This window comes from Pan troglodytes, chromosome 16 (genome assembly GCF_028858775.2).
Source record: "Pan troglodytes isolate AG18354 chromosome 16, NHGRI_mPanTro3-v2.0_pri, whole genome shotgun sequence".
Lineage (NCBI taxonomy): Eukaryota > Metazoa > Chordata > Mammalia > Primates > Hominidae > Pan > Pan troglodytes.
Window position 1 is genome coordinate 48,641,337 of NC_072414.2, and position 25,417 is coordinate 48,666,753.

The 25,417-nt window shown below is 33.7% G+C and overlaps 2 protein-coding genes across 39 annotated transcripts in view; both read right to left on the reverse strand.

Annotated features, from left to right (window-relative positions):
* Positions 1-3,539, reverse strand: part of MNS1 (meiosis specific nuclear structural 1) — a 199,022-nt gene extending 195,483 nt beyond the window's left edge. Inside the window, exons 1-2 of the mRNA XM_063793990.1 lie at positions 3,300-3,539; positions 2,718-2,805 (exon numbers count right to left, since the gene is read on the reverse strand). The gene's annotated coding sequence lies outside the window, so the exon portion shown is untranslated. The remainder of the gene's footprint in view (positions 1-2,717; positions 2,806-3,299) is intronic.
* Positions 3,540-4,087: 548 nt separating this feature from the next.
* ZNF280D (zinc finger protein 280D) overlaps positions 4,088-25,417 on the reverse strand; it is a 197,551-nt gene continuing 176,221 nt past the window's right edge. For 16 of the 38 annotated variants that reach the window (XR_010151707.1, XM_054667573.2, XM_054667568.2 and 13 more), the window contains 4 exons: positions 20,230-20,356; positions 16,868-16,913; positions 9,112-9,167; positions 4,088-6,033 (listed from right to left, as the gene is read on the reverse strand). Coding sequence is in view for 31 of the 38 variants with exons in the window: in XM_054667573.2 (XP_054523548.1) it covers positions 5,409-6,033; positions 9,112-9,167; positions 16,868-16,913; positions 20,230-20,356 (854 nt within the window). In the remaining 7 variants the exon portion in view is untranslated. Of the gene's footprint in view, positions 6,034-9,111; positions 9,168-16,867; positions 16,993-20,229; positions 20,361-25,417 lie in introns of those variants that run through there. The other 22 variants (XM_001171708.5, XM_063794982.1, XM_063794981.1 and 19 more) reach the window with 10 other exon arrangements.

Sequence of the window (25,417 nt, forward strand, 5' to 3'; positions counted from 1 at the left end):
CACTGCACCCCAGCCTGAGTAACAGAGCGAGACTCCATCTCAAGAAAAAAAAAAAAGTTTTTATGGCACTGGATAAAGATGAAATATTTTAAAAGTTTAAAACTGGCCCAGCATGGTGGCTCATGCCTGTAATCCCAGCACTTTGGGAAGCCGAGGCAGGTGGGTCACCTGAGGTTGGGAGTTTGAGACCAGCCTGACCAACATAGAGAAACCCAGTCTCTACTAAAACTACAAAATTAGCCAGGCATGGTGGCACATGCCTGTAATCCCAGCTACTCAGGAGGCTGAGGCAGGAGAATTGCTTGAACCTGGGAGGCGGGGGTTGCGGTGAGCTGAGATCATGCCATTGCACTCCAGTCTGGGCAACAAGAGCAAAAACTCCATCTCAAAAAATAAAAAAGTTTAAAAGCATACTTTATACTTCTCCAAATCTCCACAAACAGCATGCTTTACTTTAATATTTCGGGGAGAAAAGTCATTTTAAGAAAGATGTTGGAGTGAATCAGCAATACAGTCAATTTTTCTATTCTGTTTTTGGTAAAGTCTAATGATCCTAGATGTACCTGGGGCATTTTCCAGAAACCAAAATCCAAGGTAACTTCTGTGATCAACTATCTTTCAAGCCATTAACTTCTGCAGCTACAGCATCCCTTAAAGTGTGGCCCAATAATCTTCATAATAATGGCACACTGTGCCATCAATGAAGACCAAATTATGTGTAATATATTTTTTAAAAATAAAGGCAATTTTATGGTACTTTTAACAAGCAATTAAAAGTTAGCTAGAGCTAATTATAAAAGTAATTTCACCCAACATATCTCATTTCTTAAAGATGTTATCGTTGTTGCTACAGATGTGTTTAGTTCCTCACAAATGATCTGAGTGTATCTTTTAATTTGAAGCTTTCAAGTTGAAAATTAAATATTGTCATGGCTTTCAAAAATCTATTCATTTTGTCTACATTGATCTGCAGATGTGCATCAGTCAAAAAATAGTTATGCATCGCTTAATGACAGGGATCTATTCTGAGAAGTGCATTGTTAGGCGATTTCAGCGTTGTGTGAACATCATGGAGTGGTCTTACACAAACCTAGATGGTATTGCCTACTATACACCTAGACTATATGGCAGAGTCTATTGCTCCTAGGTTGCGAACCTGGGCAGCATGTTACTGTACTAAATACTGTAAGCAAGTATAACACGATGGTGTTTATCTAAACATAGAAAATGTACAGTAAAAACATAGTATAAAGATAAAAATTGTACACCTATGAGTACTTACTATCAATGGAGCTTTCAGGTCTGGAAGTTGCTCTGGATGAGTCAGTGAATGGTGACTGTGAAGGCCTAGGACATTACTGTACACTTGGGCTAAATTTAAAAATGTTTTTCTTCAATAATAAACCCTAGCATACAATAACTTTTTTACTTTATATATTTAAAATTTTTTTACTTGACTCCTGACACAGGGTCTTGCTCTGTCCTTCAGGCTGGAGTACAGTGGCTTGATCATGGCTCACTGCAGCCTTGAACTCCCAGGCTCAAGTGATCCTCCCACCTCAGCCTCCTGGATAGCTGGGACCACAGGCAAGTGCTACCATGCCTAACTAATTTTTTTTAATTATTTTTTGCAGAGACGCAGTTTCACCACATTTTCCTGGCTGGTCTCAAACTCCTGGGCTTAAGCGATCTGCCCATCTCGGCCTCCCAAAGTGCTAGGACCACAAGCGTGAGCCACTATGCCCGGCCTTTTACTTGACTCTTTTGTAGTAACGTTTCGCTAACAACACAAACATTTTACAGCTGCACAAAAGTACTTTCTTTATATCCTATTCTATAACCTTTTTTTACTATTAAACAAAATTTTTTTTTTTACTTCTTAAACTTTTTTTAAAAAAACGAAGACACACACACATTAGCCTAGGCCTACATGGGGTCAGCATCATCAAGATGTCACCAGGCAAGAGTAATTTTTCAGCTTCATTATAGTCTTATTGGACCACCATCATACATGGGGTACGTCATTATGTGGCGCATAACTGTACTTAAAAGATAATTGTTTTTCCTCTTAAGTTTAGAAATAGGTAAATCAAGTGTTTCACTTCTTAGCTGAGTAAACAAGTCTTACTGTTGTAATAGTCTAGTAAAAATAAAACACTTGCAAACCTCTTCTAGTGCATACAAACTTCCTATTTCATTAGAGTTAGTATAAAAAGTAGTCTTGTCAACCATGAAGTCAAACAATGACCTAACAGAAGCCTACAAAAATGTAACGATATTAAAACTTCAATAATTATTTTATAAAGTATATCTTTACATGATATACTATCTTGCCTATTAATAAAAATGATTCACAACTCCTTGAGGAAAAATCCCCTTTCTTCAGGTTAAGAAGTCTTTGATTCCATATGCATTTAACAAGCAATTAAAAGTTAGCTAGAGCTAACTTTATAAAAGTAATTTCACCCAACATATCTCATTTCTTGAAGATGTTATAATTACAATTAGTATCATTCATAGGAGGATTATTTGCAAAAAAAGAAATATTTTAAAAGGAAATGTTTAATATAAATGCTAGTAACTAGATGTAATGGAAAAACAACTTAAGAATCAGATCAAACTGGGTTCAAATCTAGGCTTTGTAACCCTAGCCAAATAATTGCCCAGATATTTGGTTTCCTTATCTTTTTACTTCTAACCAAAATAAAGTGACTCACCTCTTGTTAGTTTCTTTCAACAAATGTTTAGAATAGTTCTTTAAAAATTCATGGGGTGAAAAAAATTTATAGTTTCTTCCTTAAAACACTGAAGAGATGGAAAGGGGAAGAAATAACAAATAAATATGGTATTCAGATTTTCAATATAAATTAGCAGTGCATCCTACAAAATAAATATAATGATTCTTGATGTTATTAAACTGCACTTATAATCCACCATAATCCTGTTGTTTTAACAGGGAACTATAACATACTAAGGTGCCTTGATAGTTCTTAGGCAGTCACTAGAGTGCATCACTGGCTTTCATATTCTTATCAAAGGAGTTTAAGCACTACAAAGCAGGAGTAGGCAAACTATAGTCCATGGGCCAAATCCAGCCAACATCCTATTTTTGTAAATAAAGTTTTACTGGAACACAAATAGGTTCATAATTTACATATCATCTACAGTGGCTTTCATGATACAAGGCAGAGTTGGGTAATTGTAGTACATGGCCCACAATTATTTACTGTCTGGCCCTGTAGAGAAGGTTTCCTAACCGCTGCTCTAAAGCACTGCTACCAAAGGTTCGGTTTGCATACCTGGATTGGTTGTTCCTGATTGGAGATAAGGAGATTGAAAGAGAATGTAAATCAGCTATGGTACCAAATACAATTCTTAATTCAGCTATTTTTTTTTCATTGCCAGACTTTCTCAATGAAGCACTTACAGTCCAGTATAGGTTCCTTTTCTCATAGTATATAGGTACAAACAGTTCATTGACCTGCTACTTTGAATACCACTACTCAAAAGGTATATGGGGGCTGATGTAGCAAAGCTCCAAAGGGATTATGGTGTCATAATGTGATAATGTGGCAACAGACTGAATGAGACTCACAAGTGGTCCTTATAGAGACAGGCGTTCTTCCTAACCCTGCTCTTCTAAGGTTTATATTACTCCAAAAATCTTCCATGATACAGAATTACATTTTAACAAGGTGAAGGATGAGAGCTAATGGCTCCCTCTCTCCCTATCTTTTCTTGGGAGCAGGAAAGATAAAAATATTAGCTCTCCTCCTCAAAATACTCAAAATAATTCATAATATATTTTGCCTATTTAGCCTCTTTAAATTGTTGGGCAGATAGAAAAGTATAATATTAAATTCTATTTCTCTTGAAGTAAAAGAATTTATAAAGCAAATCTATTCTCATAAATATTAGCAATATTGTCCCCTGTACTTTAAGTCCTAATTTAAAATAATGTATCAGCAGTTAAAGAATGCAGAATGGAATCCTCACCACTAACACTGATATTAAATTTCTTGAATAAGTATATAATTTCTAAAGGCACCAAAGGTAATCTGAATCAAGCAGTGATTGGAAAAATAGAATTATTCCGGGGCAGATTTTTATTGCAAATATTTACTCAAAAACTACTATATACAGCAGAGTTTTAATCGCCATTTAAAACATTGAACATTCAGTGAAACAAAATTTAAGAATCCAAAGCACATTTTAAGAAGTAAAAATGAAGCATTTTAAATAAAAGTTTATTAGTATTTCAAAGCAAACTACTGTTCTTCATATTATTCATTTCTATATCTATTATATTCTAGATGATAAAAAAAACTGAAAAATCAATTTAGCAGCCATCTTATAGATAAATTAGGCTAAATTTCCAAAACCAGTTCTTTTACATCACTGTTTTAGGTCCCATTTGAAGTTTTTATTTTACAATTACAGAAAAGTCACTTAAACATGGCTGAATACATGCCAGGACATGTTTTCAGTTTACTGCTTTACAATATCTACATTATACCATACTTTGGTTTGGCTTCCAGACCATTTTTATGGGCCTATTTCTAAGGAAGATCATTAAAACAATATTAAAAGCATAATAGCTACAGGAGTTTCAACAATGGGTTTCTACTTTACATTAATACAACTAATACATCAAAGAATTTCTACACAGCTTACACACTGACAAAAAGCACAAATATAAATTTATATCTTAATAATTCCACTTTCACTGAAAGTTTAATTAAGGTAAGCTTACAGCCTGGCAGGCTAACACTTGTATGGAGGTACAAAGATTCAAATATTCTGTTTACATGCGTCTGACTGGAATGTTATATTAAATCCAAAATTAAGTTTATGTTCATCCAAATTCTCATTAGATCAATTTAGTACTCTAAGCATGCTCCATTTACCAGCATCATCCTCACAAATAAAGCCTTCGTTAACAATGCCAATCAGCCATTGTTTTAAATCAATTACTCCCCAAAAGTACGTGGTTTCCAAATCCCTTCCTCTCAGTTAACTGAAAAGGATATACAGGTAATAAAGATTTTTAGCTTAGGATTGATGGAAGTTTGAAAGGCTTTATAAATATTACTAATATCATCAATTCATGTCAGCAACCAAACCCCATTTCCTTGAAAACCATTAAATGAGACCTTTACACTGCAAATTTAATTATCATTAAAATCCTGTTTGTGTTTTTAAAAACTTTTTGGGACTCCCTACTAATCATGCTATTATTGGTGAATTGATTTGTTTGATAACATAGGTTGAACATACAGGTAAAGTGTATGTGTGACCTCCCTTACATATTTCCATTTCTGAACCTACAACAGCACCACTGAGCTCACCTGACAGCACTGTTCCAAATGCCCTTATCGTTGGTACACTGAAACTTAAAATGACTAATTTCAACTTCTTTCTTTTTCATCTTCCAGGTCTACTGTTGCCTCTGTTGTGCTAGGGTTATTTCCTCCAGGAATGTCATCTGTTTGATCAGACACTACTTCATCAGTCTTGGCTGAAGGATCACCACTACCTTTCTGAAGAATCTCTGTGGCTTCATACTCAAGTACCTCGGATGGAGTCAGAGGTTCCAAATGAATACTGCCTTGCTCGCTAACATCAGAACTAACAGATTCAGGTTCATGTCTTTTTCTCAAAAACTGATCAATGCTTACATTATCTGATGCTAATCGCAAATCCTTAATATTCTTTGAAGAAAATCTGGCTTCACTGGAGTTGTGATCTTTAATCTGATCAGATAAGATTATGTTTTCTGAACTTTGGCACGTCTTCAACTCCATTTCCGGACAAACGTGTTGTATTTGTTTTTTCTTTTCCACTTTATCTGCACCAATATTTGAATCACATATGACGATGTTTTTTGAGCCAGTTTCCTGGTCTGCAAGACAGGTTTCATTTTCCTTATCTGAAACTGTTATGCTTTCTTCACTTTTTGTTGTTGATGAGCCTTCAAATGAATTTGCATTACATCCATTTTTTTCTTTTGAAGAAGCAGCTTTATCTTGTTTACTGAAAAATAAAGTCATTTATTATGTATTTCTTCATAAAGCAATGTTTTTGAACACTATCAAAATAAAGACGTGTTCTAAAAAATAAAAAGTCAAGGTACATTTGCCCACCAAAAAGGAAAACAGTCCAAGTTCCCAATCCTCGCTATGGCAGTAAAATTTAGGAGGAGGCCATTTTCTTAGGCAAGATTCTGAGAAACTCTGGAATCACATACTAAAAGATATCTATCAACTAGTTTTAGTCCTGGCTGTCATTATTTTCATCTGTTCATATCTCTTGCCTGTTTCTAGTTTAAATTTAAGTATTTTTATTAACTTGTAAAAGTACCTAAAATAAAAAAATATATTTGGAAAAAAATCTATATTTTTTTATGATTTTTTTTTTTTTTGAGACAGGGTCTTGCTCTGTCACCCAGACAGGAACACAGTGGTGCAAATATCTCACTGCAGCTTTGACCTCCTGGGCTCAAGTGATCCTCCCACCTCAGCCTCCCAAGTAGCTAGGAATATAGGTGCACACCACCAAGTCCAGCTATTTTTTTTATATTTCATAGAGACAAGGTTTTGCCATGTTGCCCAGGCTGGTCTCCTGGGCTCAAGCAATCCTCTTGCCTTGGCTCCCAAAGGGCTGGGATTACAGGTGTGAGCCACCATGCCCAGTCTCCTTTATGATTTAAATAGCTTCTTATGTTTAGAATGTCTTTCCATACATAAAATCAGATAAGCATTCAAACATATTTTTCTAATTTTTAATAGCCCAATTTAAAAAAAATAAACACATGCCTGAAAAAGTATATGTAAATATATAACATACATACACATCTAAGTGTGTGTGCATGTTTGTACACATATATATATGTGTGCTTCTGTGTGTTTATTCTGGCCCTGAAGTGTTAACAGAAACTATCTAGTGAATCACAAAATATGAGAAACAAGATTTCTAAGAAGATCATCAGTCCATTATCTAGATCTAAGGATGCTTATTTTATGAAAATAAATTTAATGATTACATATACCTTATTTCTTACATTTAATCTGACATTTAGACGTATTCCCAATGAATTGCACAAATATCCTAGCAACATTTCCAAAAGGTAATTTATTATTTACTAAATTACTATTTATATAAGGCTATTTCTCTGCTATTTGTTTTGTTCTACTGATTTGTCTTTAGACTATTCCTAAACCAGTAGCACCCAGTTTTAACAATTATTGATTAACAATATACTTTAGAACTAAACAAATCACCTACAATCTACAACTCTTCCCCATAAATTTCATACTTTTAAAATGTAAAAGATATTTATCAAGGATGCTCATTAAAACAATGTTTAAAATAGTGAATATAAAAAATCGAATATCTTTTTATCTTTTTTTTTTTGGGGGGGGGGACAGTCTCACTGTGACACCCAGGGTGGGGTGCAGTGGCATGATCTCGGCTCATTGCAACCTCTGCCTCCCGGGTTCAGGTGATTCTCCTGCCTCAGCCTCCCAAATAGCTGGGATTACAGGCACGTGCCACCAAGCCTGGCTAATTTTTATATTTTTAGTAGAGACGGGGTTTCACCATGTTGGTCAGGCTGGTCTTGAACTCCTGACCTCGTGATCCACCCACCTCGGCCTCCCAAAGTGCTGGGATTACAGGCATGAGCCACAGCGCCCAGCCAAAAACCTAGTATGTTATCCAACAAGAAAGGAATGATTAAATACATTATGGTATTAATAGTGAGAAAAATATAAATCTTTTTTTAAGTTTGTCAGTTTCCAAAACAAATCCCATGTTTATTAAATTCATAATTTAATTTGTAAAATAGTCTATCATGTAGTTAATATATTATTTTTTATCATGGAAAATTTTGCTTTTCTTCATCTGGATCCTGGCCATTTCTCTCTCTATATATAGATATAGATATTTTTAAGGCTAGTCAAGTGAATCAGTGGGAATGGAGAAGGAACAAAGAACTCTGCAACTGGCTGTGATCAATTATTTGTATCATTTTTGTTACATTATGATTGAGTGAGTCTGTCCACTATATTTTGTAATCATATGTTAGTGGTAGATTAGAAAGATTCTGATTTTTACACCAGGCTACTTTAATCAATACTCTCATTAATTTCAATCACTTAACTCATTTTTTGGATCTTAACTGGTCAATTACATATGGAAAAAATTATTTTTTTCCTCATTTCAAATTTGTATAATTCTTAGTTTTGTTCAGATCATAATGGACTAACTACAATTTACGGAAAATGTTAAATAATACAGAGATGACTAGTCCACATTTTCTAACTCCTTAGTTGATTTTTTGTTAACATTCCCCCAAGAACTTACAAAAAATTCAAGGTGAAGAAAGGGCGAGATAACTTTACTATTGAAGTATAAGAAACACCTTCATAGGAACTTAATCCATAACTTGCTTTTAGGGACAAAAGATTAATCTCAACAGACTAACAGGCAACCTACAGTAAAATATATAGCATACAGATATAAATGGGTCAAATTACTTAAAAGACAAAATAAAATTACCCTTCTTTGGAATAAAGTTCTAATTGGAATGTTCAGATTCTCTTCTGCTAAAAGACTGTGAAACATCTTGTGTTCTTTAACATTCTACCAAAGTATGAAAATTTTAAAAGCCAAACCCTGAGTTTTGAAACTATTGTGATCCTACCATATAAGTAGTCTTATAGCTTTTTGAAAATACTTTAAAAAAATCTTAAGATTACCTATTTGCAACAACTGTTCCTGTCCAGTAACATGCAGCATCTTGTAAATGTTTTCATTTAATAGGGGCAAAGAAAATCTGCCAACATTTTACTTGCTAGTAAGTAGTTTCTCAAAAATTTAACAACATAAAATATACTCTATATGTTTAAAAGATTTAAAAACAAAGGATATAGAGAATATTTTTCTTGGATTAAAGTTTTTAAGTTTTATTTTAATTAAGAGCCATTACAGAAAATAGCACTATATACAAACATTTAAATAGTCCTTTGCCAGTTAACTGTGAAATTATGCAGCTCAAGTGTTATTTTGTATACTTGAATTTTATGAAATTCAGTTTTTCCTTATATTTACCTTTCAGAATTTGATGTTTCTGTTTCTCTTTCAGCCATGTTAGGTCTTGCAATTTCCTGAAATAATTAATAATACTTTTCTTTTACATTCACAGTTAATCTTAAAACTATTTTTATTATACTAAACTTTCTGGATAAAAGAAACAAGTGTGCAACTTAATATAACAAAGAAATAGAAAAATAATTTATTAAATATAAAATATAATTAGAATACTCCATAATTATATGCAGGTTTTGAAAATGTTTTTAAACCTATAAAAGTTTCAGTGTACCAAAAGTTTCTGATTCAAGGTAAAAAAGCAGTTACCCACTCATGTCAATATCTGCTTTTCGTAACCTCTATTTCAAATGTGGATCATAATTACAATTACTTAAATAGAAAACTAGTAAAACACAACTTGAATTTGAATAACAAGATGCATCCATAGTATTTTATATAAATATATTAAGCACAGATATTTAGATAAAACATTTCTGAATTTATGATTTCATATTGAGTCATGGTAACCCTTCCACTGTCAAACCAAAAACATGAAACAGTACACAAAGTAAGAAACATTCTACTTATTTCAAATGTTTTACAGGGAAGAAAGAAAAGTGTAAAACCTCAGTAAGCCATAGGCCAACCTAACAGCTTGTAACAATTACCAGCTATGGAGTACATATGATGCATGAAGCAGTATATTAAGAACTTTACATGCACTATCTCATTTAATCTACATATTAGATTTTATAAACACTATTTTAATATATGAGAAATAAGACTTGAGTGGGAACCCAAGGCAATACCACAATAAGTAGTAAAGATTCAAATCTATATCTACCTCTTAACCACTATGGTAGATCGACTCAAGCCTGTAAAATTGATAATGGTGTATTAATCACACACACTTATCTACTCACCGTCTCAAAACCCTGCTAAAACAAGGGCAAAGAAATAAAATATTTTTACTCATAAAGATGAAGAAAACACCAAAGTATACTAATTGCTAAACAGATTTCACCAAATGTTTAGAAATAGGAAAGTCATTGGAAGAGTGGTTACTGATTTAGCAGTATGGAGGAAGTTACAATGAATGTCTGCAGTGGAGGAGTGCAAGGAAAAGAGATCAATTTGCCCAGAGAACCAAAAACACCTGGTATTTGCAGGTGGTCAGTCTACTATTTAGTACATAAAAAGTAAAAACAAAGCACTGCTGGGAAATCTAAATGCTCCTTCCCCGCAACTTACACAACAGGCACCTATCCCTTCCCTTACCAAAGAGGCTAAAACTTAACTTCCTTCCTTCCTATTTTTTTTTTTTTTTTTGACAGAGTCTAGCTCTGTCACCTAGGATGGAGTGCAGTGGTATGATCTCAGCTCACTACAACCTCCACCTCTCAGGTTCAAGCGATTCTCCTGTCTCAGCCCCCTGAGTAGCTGGGATTACAGGTACCCACCACCATGCCCGGCTAATTTTTGTATTTTTAGTAGAGACGGGGTTTCACCATGTTAGCCAGGCTGGTCTCAGACTCCTGACCTCAGGTGATCCACCCACCTCGGCCTCCCAAAGTGCTGGGATTACAGGCATGTTCCACCATGACCAACTAATTTTTTTTATTTTTAGTAGAGATGGGGTTTCACTATGTTTGTCAGTCTGGTTGTGAATTCCTGACCTCAAATGATCCACCCACCTCGGCCTCCCAAAGTGCTAGGATTACAGGAGTGAGCCACTGTGCCCAGCCTAAAAGTTAACTTTCTGAAGTGGAGATAGTCTAGACTTATGAACACCAGGAAAAGTAAAAGGCAGGCATGAGATACTGAGAAAACAAAGTTTTAGTAAAAGTCCACGTACTTAACAATCCTTCTCCCTGCCTGGCTTCCAGAATGCCAACAGCCAGAGAACTCACTCCCCAACCTAGCACCCTCAGCTAGAAGCTAGATTTCTCTCTGGAGAAAATGATCAACCCCAAAGAAAAAATTTTCCAGAATGAATTTTTTTTTTTTTTAAGAGACAAGATCTCACTCTGTCACCAAGGCTGGAATGTAGTGGCATGATCATAGCTCAACTGCAACCTCAAACTCCTGAGCTCAAGCAATCCTCTCACCTCAGTCTCCTGAGTAGCTAGGACTACACAGTATGTGCTCAACATGACTGGCTAGTTAAAAACATTTTTTTTTTTGTAGAGACGAAGTCTCCAGTGTTGCCCAGGCTGGTCTCAAACTCCCAGCCTCAAGGGATCCTCCTGCATTAGCTTCCCAAAGTGTTGGGATTACAGGCATGAGCCACCACACCTGGCCTCTCCATAATGATGTTGAGACCATCCTCCTCAACAAAGAATCAGTCAGTTCAGCACCTAATTTTCCCACACTGAAGTCTACGCAATTTTCATGCAGATTGTGCACACAGTACAGTGCACAAATCCAGAGGGCACACATTGTAATTCATATCATCCGTTCCCAAAGTATGACATATGGACACCTGGGGAATCCAAGCCACTTTCAGGAGGCATCTGAAGTCACAACTCTTGGCATAAAAACAGAAGTGTGTAAAAATGGTGGCAAATTAATATAAATCAAGGCAGTAGCACCAAACCCAACCTGTACTAGTAGTCACTGTATTCTTCACCACCATACACATTGTATTCTTCACACCACACCGAGACAAATTCAAAAAAAAAACTTTATTAAATCTCAATCTTTGAGCTCATATCTTTTTAATATTTTGTGTGACAAAATGCAAAGAAAGTATGCATAAGTCACAACCATTGCCTACTGAAAATATTTGGGTCTGTGATTGAGTTGTGAGTTGTACTTAACCACATTTTTTTCATAGAACAGGATCATTTTTATTTTAAAGAATGACTGTCAAACTATGAATATCTAGACTAGAGTTTCAGTAGACTTTTTCTTTTTGAAAAATTAACAAAGTGAGCCTGTCATATCAAGGAAAACAACTGACAGTATTCGTTTCCAGTAATAAAATCAAGCAAAAACTCCTACCCACCACTGATTAGATTAATGCTAATATTTACTGTGAGTGCTTGATATTATATAATGAAATATTTCAACATTTGGAAGATCCAGGGCACTTAAGGGGCCAATAAGTTCCAAATGACCAATGCATGATATTACAAAATTAGGCATGGATAAAAGATCCATTCAAAATATAAAACAGACAAACAGATTTTGATGTAACTAAGCAAAAAAAGTCAGTGATACGGAGCTAGATTCCACAGTGCAACAAGCAAGAAAACTTCCACTTTTGGTGCAGTATCAAAGGAGAATAATCACAATTATTGGAAAAGATTATTGAAGTACTGGGTGAGGCTGGGTATTCTTCATACATTTCAACCAAAAGAATGTATCACAACAGATTGGATTCAGAAACATGAGAATCCAATTTTTTTCTACTAAGCTTGACATTAAAGAAATATGCAAAAGTGTAAAATCAAGCCATTCTTTCTCACTAAATTTCTGTTGCTTTGGAAAATAGTTATTTTTCAGAAAAAAAATGTGATTTATGTTAACATATATTTATTATTTTTATTTTTGACAATAGTTTTTAAATATCATTATTTCAATTTCTAATATGGTAAACATTAGTAATTTTTGAGACTACAAAGGATATATTTAAATAGTATCCGCAGGAGTTCTGCAGTGTTCAACCTGAATGGCTATGCAAGACAGCCCTGTCTCCATTCAAACACATACGGTTTTCAATGATTATTTTAGCCTCATTCTTTAATTATGTATGGGCGGGTAAGGATCACCACATAACAAAAGACATACCTTAACATGAAAAATACCAAAATAAACAAAAAAGAATAAAGAAAGGGGCTTGGAGACATCAGATACATTGCTGGGAACAAAAGAAAAAAGTATATATACAATATTTAATATCTCCAAAGAGGTATATGTTATTATATCCATTAAACAGTAACAAAAACTGTAAAAAAGAGAATTAAAGAACAAATAAAAAGTCACAGAGCTCTTCAAAATTACAAATATGGCAACTAAAATAAGTAATTAAGTTTAGAAAATTATTTAAAAAGATTGAAACAAAAAAACAAAAAGATGAAAGGCCAGAAAGAAAATAACATACAATTAAATGAGCTAAAAAAAAAAAGGAGTTGATGCAGGAGGCTCAATGTCAGAACAATGTCAGAACAACAGGAGTTTCTTAAAAAAAGGAGAACACAGAAAATAAAAGTGAGCATTTACCACAGAAATGAAACAAGAAAACTTCTCCCAAACAGAAATCTCCAAACTCCAAAGGTTTGTCAGATGCCTAATGCAATGAATGAAAAAAGGATGGGTGAACATATCATGCGATTTCAAAACACCAGTGACAGAGATAATCACTAAAGTTTCCAAAAAGAAAAAAAGTAACCTAAATACCAAGAAACTGGAGCAAGACATGCATTAGACTTAATACAAATACTGGATATAAGAAGATAGTAAAAACAACATTTTTAAAACTGCATGGGAATTATTTTTATGTACTTCAGCCAAACTATCATTCGTATAAATATATTTTTAGATATGCAAAAACTGAAAAAAGATGCACACCTTCTGAGGAAGCTAGTAGAGGACACAATTCATCAAAATGATGAGTAAGCCAAGAAATGAGGAATAATTCATGGTTCAGCAAACAGGACATCCAATACAAGAGAGTGGCAAAGGATAATCTTGACATAACAAAACTAAGCACAGGCTTAGGGAGCAACTAGTTTAAGTTGAGGCGGGGAGTCTGGGAGGAGATCTTCAGACCCCTTCACTCCCCAACGATTTTTTTTTATGTGTGTGAACACTGAAAAAACTATTTCCAAATATTTGAGAGAGAAATTGCAACATTAGAAAAAAATACAGCATTAGGTGCACAGAAAACTAAACAAACGAGTAAAAAAGATACATATTTTTAACTCCAGAAAAATAACATAAGGTACAGAAAAGGAAAAGAAATCATGGGGTACTTTCTGGCTCAGCATAACAGTCTCAAAAATTTTGATGTAACTATTCTGCAATCAGTGCTATACCAAGCCATATTGAAGCCTGAGGCAAAAGAAAAAATGAATGCCCCTATAAGTTTTGCTTTGTGTGTGGTGTGTTTTTGTTTTGTTTTTTGTTTTTAGCAACAGGGGCTCACTTTGTTTCCCAGGCTGGTCTCTAACTCCTAGACTTAAGCAATCCTCCCAGCTCTGTCTCCAAAGTGATGGGATTACAGGTGTGTGCCATTGTGCCCAGCCTGTTTCTGTGTATTTAAAAAAATTTTTTTCTAGAATGTCAGAAAAATATTGAAAAATTTAAAAGTAGGAGAATTAAACTCACATTAGCTTAAACTTAAAGATTTTATTTATGCCAAAAACAGTATCATTTTATTCTCCTGGCTAATGGAAGCAAATGCATCAACAGTACATTTTCAAATCTAATTCTTTTCTTATTTTGTTTTCAAATGAGCAAACTGTCATGTACAATTTCTCTTGAACAAGTGACAATCATAAAAAAATGTTATATTAACTTCAGTTTACAGTAAGCTTCATTTGCAGGATTCCACTGTGGCTGGAATTGTTTAAAATTTTTGAATACCATTTCCAAATATGTTTAAGATTGCACTAAGCAAAATATGTTAAGAAGGTTTAGAAGACCCAAACACAAACTTGATTGTATGTTATTGATATCAAATGCTGCTTTAAACTATTTCATATAGAATTTCTATAGAATTTAAATCGTCAGAATATTTAAGTGCAAACTTAGTGGCTCGTCTTTGTAAATCAGATGTATTTATACAAAACAATTTTTCTCCAGTTTAGAAATTCAAAATCTGAAAACATTTCACTGAATTTTTTATATCTCAATACAAAATATGAAATTAGGGCATTTATAATCTTAATTTCTATTTAATAAGCACTGCCCTCATAATTATCAATACTCTTCACCCAGTGACTCATGCATTTCTCATTTGTTTACTTTTTTCATTTATTTTAAAATTTGAGAAGAATATGCATATCTCTTGCTCAAGTTTTATGTTCATCAAATACACTTTCAAAATTACCTTCAATTGTTGTAAGCAAAGGGATAGGCCTTTTATTAAGTGTGTAGCTTTATATATAGTCATGTTTACAGACTGTAAAGCTTTAGCTTCTTCCACTTGGCTCAAAATATCCATACAGATAATCTGCATAACACTTTGTAATCTATTCGTACCAATATGCTTTCAATTTCAGCATAATGTATTTTGTCATTTGATATTATATCTTTTAATATTCGATAATCATCTTTAATTTGTGTGCAAAGTGTCTCAACTGCATTTATCTTGATGCCCATAAGGTAACTATATGTGATTTTAATGTCGTTTTTAGACCAGACAAGAATATCCCGTTTGCTCACTGAATTCCCCTACCCCTAAACTATATATCCTTTGTACAATACTAAAAAAGTTGATCATATTTAAATTCACAGAATGCAGCATTTTCTTCTGTTAAATTATGATGAGTTAAACAAGGAACAAATTTGGCATAATTATTTTAGGGGCAAACAGTGTGGCTTGTATACCCCTGTATAAACCGGAAACATTTGCTCCATTATATCCCTGGCCAGAATTTTTAATGTAAATGCGATAAACAGAAATGAAGACTACATAAAGAAATGAAGAGTATAGGAAATGGTAAAAATAAAGGTAAATATAAAGCTAATTTTAAAGTTTTTAATTGCCCTAAAAAAACTGTCTAAAGTAAAAACTGTAATACTGCATTCTGTGTATTTACAACATGTTTAAAATTAAAATATATAATAAGAATAGAAAAAGCACACAAATTGTCAATATCATGAATGACAGGGGATATCACTGCAGATTCCAAAGATTACAAAGACAATAAGGGATACTATAAGCAACTTTCTCAATATACATAAGATTCGAGTTCAACATATTAGGTAAAACGAACCCATTCCTCAAAAGAACTACAAACTACCAAAACTCCCTCAAGAAGAAATAGATTAAAAAATTTAAAAACCTGCATCTGTTAAAGAAATTTGTAGTTAAAAAACTTTTAAACAAAAGAAAACTTTCTATGGTACAAAAGAAAGCTGCTTGGAAGAAGGCTGATACTTCTGCCTGGATTTCACTTATATTATGCGCCATTCAAGACAAAGTATTCAAAAGATAAATGCCAAATCTACCTCACTTCATTACACTCAAAAAGAGGCAAACAATCATTAAGTAATATCAACATAAATTGACATCAAGAAAGCAAGTAGTTGAGCAAAACTATTTCTACACTCATCTATTAGACTGTCCGGTAAATAACATTTATATGATAATTCTGAGTTCTGCATTCAGAGTACTTGTTTACAACATATTTAAGATACATCCAAAATATTTCTATTTTAAAAATTAGTTTAACCTTTTGACAGTTAAAATATCCCAGAAAATTAAACCTGGAAAGATTAATTTTTCCAGTGTGCCAAATGATTGAGGTTTTACTGATTTGGGGATTTTTAATTCATAAATTTATCTCCATTACTCACTAGTTGAACTAAATAACAGGCAAGTGAAATATAAGATGTCTTTGTCAAAACAAGAATACCTTAAAATTTTACTTAGGGCTAGATATTTTTATATGTAATGAAAAATTTTAAATCTCGATTTTTTTTCTTCCTCACAACATCCCAAATATTGTTGATGTATGCATGCTGAAATTGAAAAAAAATTTTATATCATACCAATAATACTTTCAAATGTATAAACCTTTAAGGTATAAAGTAAAACAAACTTTACCTTAGACACAGGTTCTTGTTCCTTTGTGGGAGCTTCTTTTTTTAATCTTGAAAACAAGATAAGTATTGAATATTTTATTTTATATGTACGATGGTAAAATATGAAACAGTTCTTTCTCTGCCAGCCTAAAATAATTAAAATGTAGATCGAAACTAATGTACATTTTATACTTTAATAGTAAATTGACCTCTGTAAATGTTTTAAGGTAAAAGTTAAACGTATGAGACTAAATAGTAGATTTGATAAATGTGCTAAATCAATAAAGACATTTATTTCCTTGTTCTCTAAAAACAAGGACACTTAAGAAATGTTCTCTTTGCTAAGTACAATTTAAAATAAAAGACATACACATTAGTAAAACAGTTTCAAAACAAGAATTACTCTTTAAAAATTAAAAGCAGGTTATATGCTTACATAAGTAATATGCATCAGTATTTACGATTACAGGACTTAAGTGAAAAAAGATAAATATTTTATCTATTGTGAAATTCAACATGATAATGACATTTAAATACATATTATAGTTAACTTACTCTGGAGGCAGTAAAATCACAGAAGTAATTAGAATTTTGAGGAATATATTCTCTTTAAAACCTCCATAAGCACTGCTCAAATATTAAAACTTATTGATTTCTAAAAATATTAATTATAACTTATTAAAACATTAACAAAGGTATATGCCATCCAGAAAATCTTGTAAAATAATCAATTTAATCTAAGAACTAGCTTATCCAAAGGATCTTTGTTTTAGAAGCTGCAGAAATGACTAAATATTATTTGTGATATTATATATTAAACTCAATTTTAATCTGTGTAAGTAGGGTACCTACCTGATCTGAAATGTCATTAGTCAAGAGTTAAGTGATACATAATTTTATGAAGGCCTAATAGCTATACCTAAGGAATAACATATTTAACATAAGCAGCAACTATATTATCTTAAATTTCATTGACAAAAAAAAAGATATCTAATAGGATAGAAACGTCAACCATCCTAAAAGCTACTCTCATGGCTAATCAATGAAACAGAGTTGGCAAAACCCTCCTTCTTCATCCATCCTTTGAGGGCATATTTGAAAAATTAGGGCTATAAATGTTTATACTTTGTTAAACATTAATAATTAACTGTATGAAATTACTTATCTGTATTTTAGCTATTAGGCAAAACTGCTACTTAATATAGATTATGTCCTTTGTAAAACCACTATATTGGCAGTGCACTACAATAATTTACAACCAACTTGTTAAGCCAATTAAAATGAATAAAACTCGCAGAAAAAATTGACAAAAGACACAAATGTCTATCATTTTGGGGGTTAAAGATTTTGTAATTGTCTCAAGTATTTAATTGTGCACAATACTTATAAAGATGAGATCACATCAAGTATACAGTATAACTTCACTGCTTTAATGCAGTATAAAGGAAAATAAGTTTTAAGAATAAAATTAGTTATGAAGTACTAAGAAAACATGAAACATTAGTCTAAAAAAGCAAAAAGCATGAAAAAGCAAATTAATGAAGTTTTGAAATAAATGTGTATATTACAACTCATTTTTATTTCTAAGCATTTAGTCATTTTAAATTCAGTTTGAAAAACAAATTGGTCACAGAACAATTTAAATATTTCATGAAAGATTTTTCTCCCTCAACTTATCGTAGTAAATGTTATCAAAGTAAGACCTTTTATATTCTTATAAAAGAAATATTACCATGCTAATCATTTTAGCATATGCCTATTATAATAAATTAATTGTATGCAGCTATTAAAATGAGCCCCGTTAAGTATGTTCATTATTGCTGGCATTTCAACAGAGGAAACACAGCCCTCTTGCTATCTCTGCGATGGAGGTTGGTGACAGAGGTTTTTATCACTCTTTATTGTACTGGCAAGAAACTGGTAGGTGAGAACAAAGTAAGTTATTGAAATAACTTGCATTAAGAGGCCTATGATTTCAATCTTGTTTTGTGCCTTTTACCATATTAGTACTCTCTTTAAGGAACAAAATCGTAATAACTAGTGAACACACTTAGAAAAATAAATCTTAAAAATATTTAGAAAAGCACACAATAAATTTTAAATTATAAAATGCATCACTAAAATGTACACTCAAACTTTGAACTACAAAAGTGTACTTTAAGATTAATACTACTAACATATCATTAACACTTTTAGAAAAGAAAAATTTTCTTACCTATAATTCTTATTTACTAAAGATACCTGCTGAAATAGTCATTATTTTAGACATTCAATTACTTTGGTAGAAGACAGGAAATTTGCTAAGCTCAAAGTTCTGAGCTAATGACCCACCATTAGGTAATTATACTTTCCACCTGTGAATGTTACAATACTTCTTAATAGAAAAATATAGTGTAGTATTTATAGCAAACACTATTTAAAATTTCAGTGCAAAGAGAACAGGACTGACTGGTGATCAATTTCAACATCATTAGTGATCAACATTGCAAGAAATAACTTTTCCCCTCTATGAAAATCTGCTGAAATAGATCTTTCTGATGTATTTCTACAGGACAAGCTTTTCCCTCTAAAGACTAAAATGACCCTATTTGCATTTTTCTGCAGGTCTTAGGAGCAATCCATACAAAATTTTTGTTTTGTTTTTGCAGATGGAGTTTCGTTCTTGTTGCCCAGGCTGGAGTGCAATGGCATGATCTCGGCTCACTGCAACCTCCACCTCCCAGGTTCAAGCGATTCTCCTGTCTCAGCCTCCCAAGTAGCTGGGATTACAGGCACATGCCACCATGCCTGGCTAATTTTTGTATTTTTAGTAGACACGGGGTTTCATCATATTGGTCAGGCTGGTCTCGAACTCCTGACCTCAGGTGATCCACCTGCCTCGGCCTTCCAAAGTGCTGGGATTACAGGCATGAGCCACCGTACCCAGCCAATCCATACAAAATTTAACATTCTGGCTCACTTATAGTAGTATGTTCCTTTGAGGTTTCATTCACACTATAAACATACCATGGGGTGAGGGGAAGAACTATAAGGGGAAAAATATTCAGATTCATTTCAGCTAGGCCACATTCTTTCTTTCTGATGACATTTAAAAGCCAAAATTTTCAATGCTGATGTTAGAAATGTAATCTTTAAGAATATTTGTAAGCATACTAAAAAAGTTGAAAAGAGGCTGTAAAGCAACCAGTAGTAAAGTCAGCCAGTAATCATGACCTTCCACTTAGCCCAGGCGTGGTGGCACATGCCTGTAATCCCAATGCTTTGGGAGGCCAAAATGGGAGGATCGCTTGAGACCAGGAGTTTGAGACCAGCCTGGGCAACATAGTGAGACCTCATCTCTACAAAAAAATTTTTAAAAAATTAGCCAGATGTGGTTGTACATACCTGAGTCCCAGCTCAGTCTCAGGAGGCTGAGGCAGGAGAATTGCTTGAGCCCAGGACTTTGAGGCTGCAGTGAGCCATGACTGCACACTGCAATCCAGCCCTCTGGCTTGAGCAAAACAGCAAGACCCTGTCTCAAAAAAACAAACAAAAAACAGCAAAATAAAATAAAAAGACCATTCACTGAGACATTCAGGGACTAAATTTAATATAGTAATCATCAGACTAAGACATAACAGTAAAACATCTACTCTACCATTTCTGATCATTTGTTCTGAGAATTATCAATATATTTATATGTGGAAAGGATGCCTGAGCAAAACATTTACCAGGTTGTACATATTTCAGGGATTGTACTAAGTGTTCCAGTCCAAAGTTAAAAAAGACTGTCTCTCCTCTCAAGGAGTTCACTGTGAACAAAACACAATGAAGCAAATGTTTACATTATGAAAAGGTTTAGAAAAGACATCTTTGTTCAGAGACCTAAGCCACTATGAAAGGGAAAGAGGCAAGGAAGCAGTGAAGATACCACAGTGAACTTGGTTTTGCAAAAAGAGCAAGAATTAGCAAAGCAGAGTAAGGAGATCCAAGGCAGAGAAAAAGCAAAGAAGTATGAAACAGAGAAAGTATGAAAAAGCAAAGAAGTATGAAACAAGATGACAATATGAGAATTGGTGGTCTCATATCACTGAAATGTCAGGCACAAAGCAAAGTAGTCCAAGATGAAACTGAAAACATACAAGAGCCTCTTCAGGGAAGGTCTTGATTGCCATGCTAAAGTGTTCATGCTAAGAACTTTAATGCTAATAGGAAAGTATGACCAAATTTGTGCATCAGAAAGACAAAGGTCTGTATTGGTAGAAGACAAGCTGAGAGTCCAGTTAAGAGACAGTTAATGACTTTCTCAATTAAAACAGTAATAGTGTCAACGGAGAAAAGGTTGGTTTAGGGAGATGAGAACAAGTTAAAACCAAAAGAATGTAAGTATACACTGGATAAAGGTAAATGTGGAGAACAAATATGACCCCCTCAAATGCCTGCCCTGGGTGGTAAGAGATTATTCATGATATGGAATTCGAAGAAGGGAGAAAGCATTCTTTGAGGGAAAAATAAATTCAGTTTTGGACATATTGGATTTGTGGTGCTTACAGAACATTCATATGGAAATATTTACCACTCAGACCTGCCTCTTGTGTATCTCATCCTTATACACAATTCCAACCACGACTTCTATTTATTTATTTATTTTTTTAAACAAGGTCTCACTCTGTTGCCCAAGCTGGAGTGCAGTGGTATGATCACGGCTCACTGTAACCTCCACATCCCAGGCTCCAGTGATCCTCTCATCACCATCTCCTGTGTAACTGGGATTACAGTCACACCACAACACTTGGCTAATTTTTATACTTTTTTGTAGAGATGGGGTTTCACCATGTTGCGCAGGCTGGTCTCGAACTCTCGAGCCCAAGTGACCCACCTGTCTTGGCCTCCCAAAGTGCTGGGGTTACAGGTGTGAGCTACCACACCTGGCCACCAACCATCACTTCTCTTCATATAACTTCAAAATCAACATCCAGAGAATGACTCCTCCATTTTTAATACACTTTGTTATTTTTCAAACAGTTGACAATTCAGTTCAGAAACATCACAGTGTATTAGACTTGGGTCCTAAGAGATTATATTATTCAACTACCCCCATCTTGCAGATGAGAAAATCTGAGGCCTAAAAATGCTAAAGTTATAAAGCCATTAAGCAATAGAAGGAGGATTAAATGTGTGGGTTCTACTTCAAATTTCCACTGCACTGCCTCAAGCCAATTCCTCTCCTGTGAACCAGGCTCCCTTATGATCATGCCAGGAAAACTGAAAACCTTAACTGATCTCTCTGCCTCTATATGTTTTCCACTCTAAAACATGTTGAGTATCACCGCTAAATTAATCCTACTAAAAGACCAGTTTATACCATTCTTTGCTCAAATGTTATATTGCCCAAACATCATTAGGGCAGTATTTCTATGAAGTTTGAGCAATAGAACATAGGATTGGGACAGTAAACTGGTATGCTAGATTACTGTCCCAATCGTATGATTGTGTCAGTTGCTGCCTACCCTTCTGCAGAAAGAGGGCCTTAACACTGAAGCTTAGTCCTATCCAGTTTCTTGGCCAATCACAAACAAGGCAGAATGTACACCTGGAACTACAAGCAGAAGCAGAGAAGCAATAGAGGATACTACTGAGTAGTTTAGTCTCTGAAGACAGACTGACAGAATTTAAATTGAGGCTCTCCACTTAACAGGTATGTGCGACCTTGGGCAAATTATTTAACATATCTGTATCTCAGTTGTCTCATCCATAAAATCAGACAGTAACAGCTCATATCTCACAAATATGTGAGAATTAAATGAGTAAATAAATGCAAAACACTTAGAAAAGTGTCTGCCACACTGTATGTGCTCAGTAAATGTTAGTTATTATTGTCATGGGTATGGGTAGAGTATAGAATCAATCTTCTTGCTCAGAATCTGCTTGAGAGTATACAACAAATTTAGTATACCATCTAAATATCTCTACTCCCATGTTTCCACCTCACCCTCAACCCAACAGACATTAATTTTGATTGCTGGTCTATTCTCCTTAGGACCAGTTCTATTTTTTCTAGTATGAAATGATCTGCTAATCTTAGAACACCAGGGTATGATTTGGCCATCTAAAGCTATTATAACAAAGAGCAGAATAATCATTTTAGATAGACAGAAGAAAGAACTAGGTAAAGACAGAGAGACAAGAAATAAAAAAGACCAAAATATTCATGTGTAAAAATGTGAAGAAAAAAAATAAGACCATCAATGTAGGCAGAAGATTTTAATGACAGTCTAGGACTCTATTTTATTATTTTGGTTTGTTGGTAATATTGAATTACACCCTGGATATTTAATTTATAATCTATAAGCAACAACCCTCAGGAACCAGAGACTGAAAAAAATGGTAGTAACCTCAGAATCACTGGTAGAGATTGGTACAGTTTGTCCTAAATGAAAGACTACACTAAAGTTTCATTTATTTTTCCATCTCACTGGGTCTCAAATTCTCCCTGCTTACCAGATATCAAAGGCAGAAGTCCAAATTGCCAGAAACCACTTGCAATTACATACCAGGAGCAAATATATTAAGTCTATTTTGAAAAGGAAGAACTATTTTACAGTTCCTAAAGATCGGTTTGAGATATTAATGTCTATGGTAGGATGAGAGAATCTAGGGGCTAAAATCCCGGTCACATTTCAGAAGTTTAAAGAAGGAAACAAGCCCAAAATGAACTCAATAGATCAGTTTTTTTTTTTAATCTTGCTAAATTAATGAAATGAAGTCTCCCAACAATTTTGAACACATAAGAGCTATAGAGTTATAATTTAGGATTATGACCAGAGCCAATAATTCCTCCAAGTAAGTTCAAAATTTCACAGGAAAATAATGGAATGAACCCTTATATATCTTCAGTGGTCACAGGTTCAATGACAGTAAGTATCTCTTAACAGAAATAATATTTTAAAATATAAGATTTATAGAAAAAGGCTGCCATTCTGTTCCTAAGAGTTTACTTCCTGCTTACATTTATGAAAGATAATTAATGACTTATTGGTTTGAGAATAGCAGAATAAAGTGCTATTTCACCTTGAGAATAGGTCCAGATTCTCTTCTGATACAGCATTTCACAAAAAAAATCCCATAATGCAATATATACATGATATTAGTGGTTTAATTGATTATGAAATCAGTTGACTATAGTCTCTGTAAAAAATGTGGATTCAGTGTCTACATTTCTAATTCCCTTATTCTGTAATTGCTTTGGTGCTATAAACCATGTTTTATTCATGTTTCCAACACCTGACACAGAATCTTGCACACATAAAAAGTAGGGTATCAATGTTCAGTGACAAAGAATATATGGGAAGGTTATCTATATCATACTGTGAATGAGCCATGTAGTTACTACTGGTGCTAAGTATAAAGCTCATTAAATTAGGGGGATTTAATAAAGTATAATACACACATTAACATCTGTAAAACACATTTTACATATTTCTAACATCTTCAAAACAAAGGTATTTTCAACTCGATTTCACAGAAAAAGAAACTGAAGTAACTGTACCTTAAATAAAGTTAGTGAGGCAGCTGGGTCCTTTAACTCTAATATTTTGACTGTCAATGTCTTTCCCATTGTACTTTGCTTAGAACAAACATGGATGTCACTCAGAGAACTAAATCAACTTTTAAAATCTCTTCAAATTGTGGCTTTTAGGATATTTGATTCAACAATAAAATAGGCAACCAGTTAAGTAGCCTAGTTTAGCAAACTTGAGTTATTATGTATTTACCACAGATTCTTACACTCTCAAGATCTGTTAGAGGAAATTATCATTCTATTCTCAACTTTTTGTCAAGAAAAAGAAACTTACAAAACTCAAACCTTTACTTCTATTTTGTTATAATTCATCCATCCAGGTAGATATACAAGAAAACAGAGGAGGGGAGAAATGGAGGTAAGGGAGAAACAGAAAAGAACAATTTCATGACTGAGTTTGACTTTGCCTGTTTCATGTCTTCACTCAAATGTCATCTCTCAGTGAGGCCTCACTAAATTAAAAATGGGAGCCTTCCAACACCTACCCCATACTCCTTTATCACCCTTCTCTGATTCATATTTCTCCATAGTATTGATCATCATCTAACATATTATATGTTTTATTTACTTTTATTGTCTTTCACAAATATAATGTAAGTTCCATAAGAGCAGAGATTACAGTCTATATTTCTAGCAACTAGGACAATGCCAGGCACAAAGTAGATGCTCAATAAATATTTGCTGAATAAATACATGATGCCCAAAGAGGCAAAGTGTTTTGCCAAAATGTGACAAAAACAGGGCAAGAATCTGAGCCTCTGTAGTTTAATAATTATTTTTCTAAGAATGATGATGGACTCAAACTGAACCAATCACATATTTTATTCAACAGTAACCAAAAAGCACATATGCATGAAATGGCTATCTGACCAGATGAATAAACTAGAATAAAATGATGGTAAGGAGGGATTAGACTCAAACTAAAACTCATTAGCACTAAACTGAAAATTCAACTAATTGCTTACAATAAGCAAACTTTGTACTGAGTGCCAAGTGTTTTATTTGAACCTT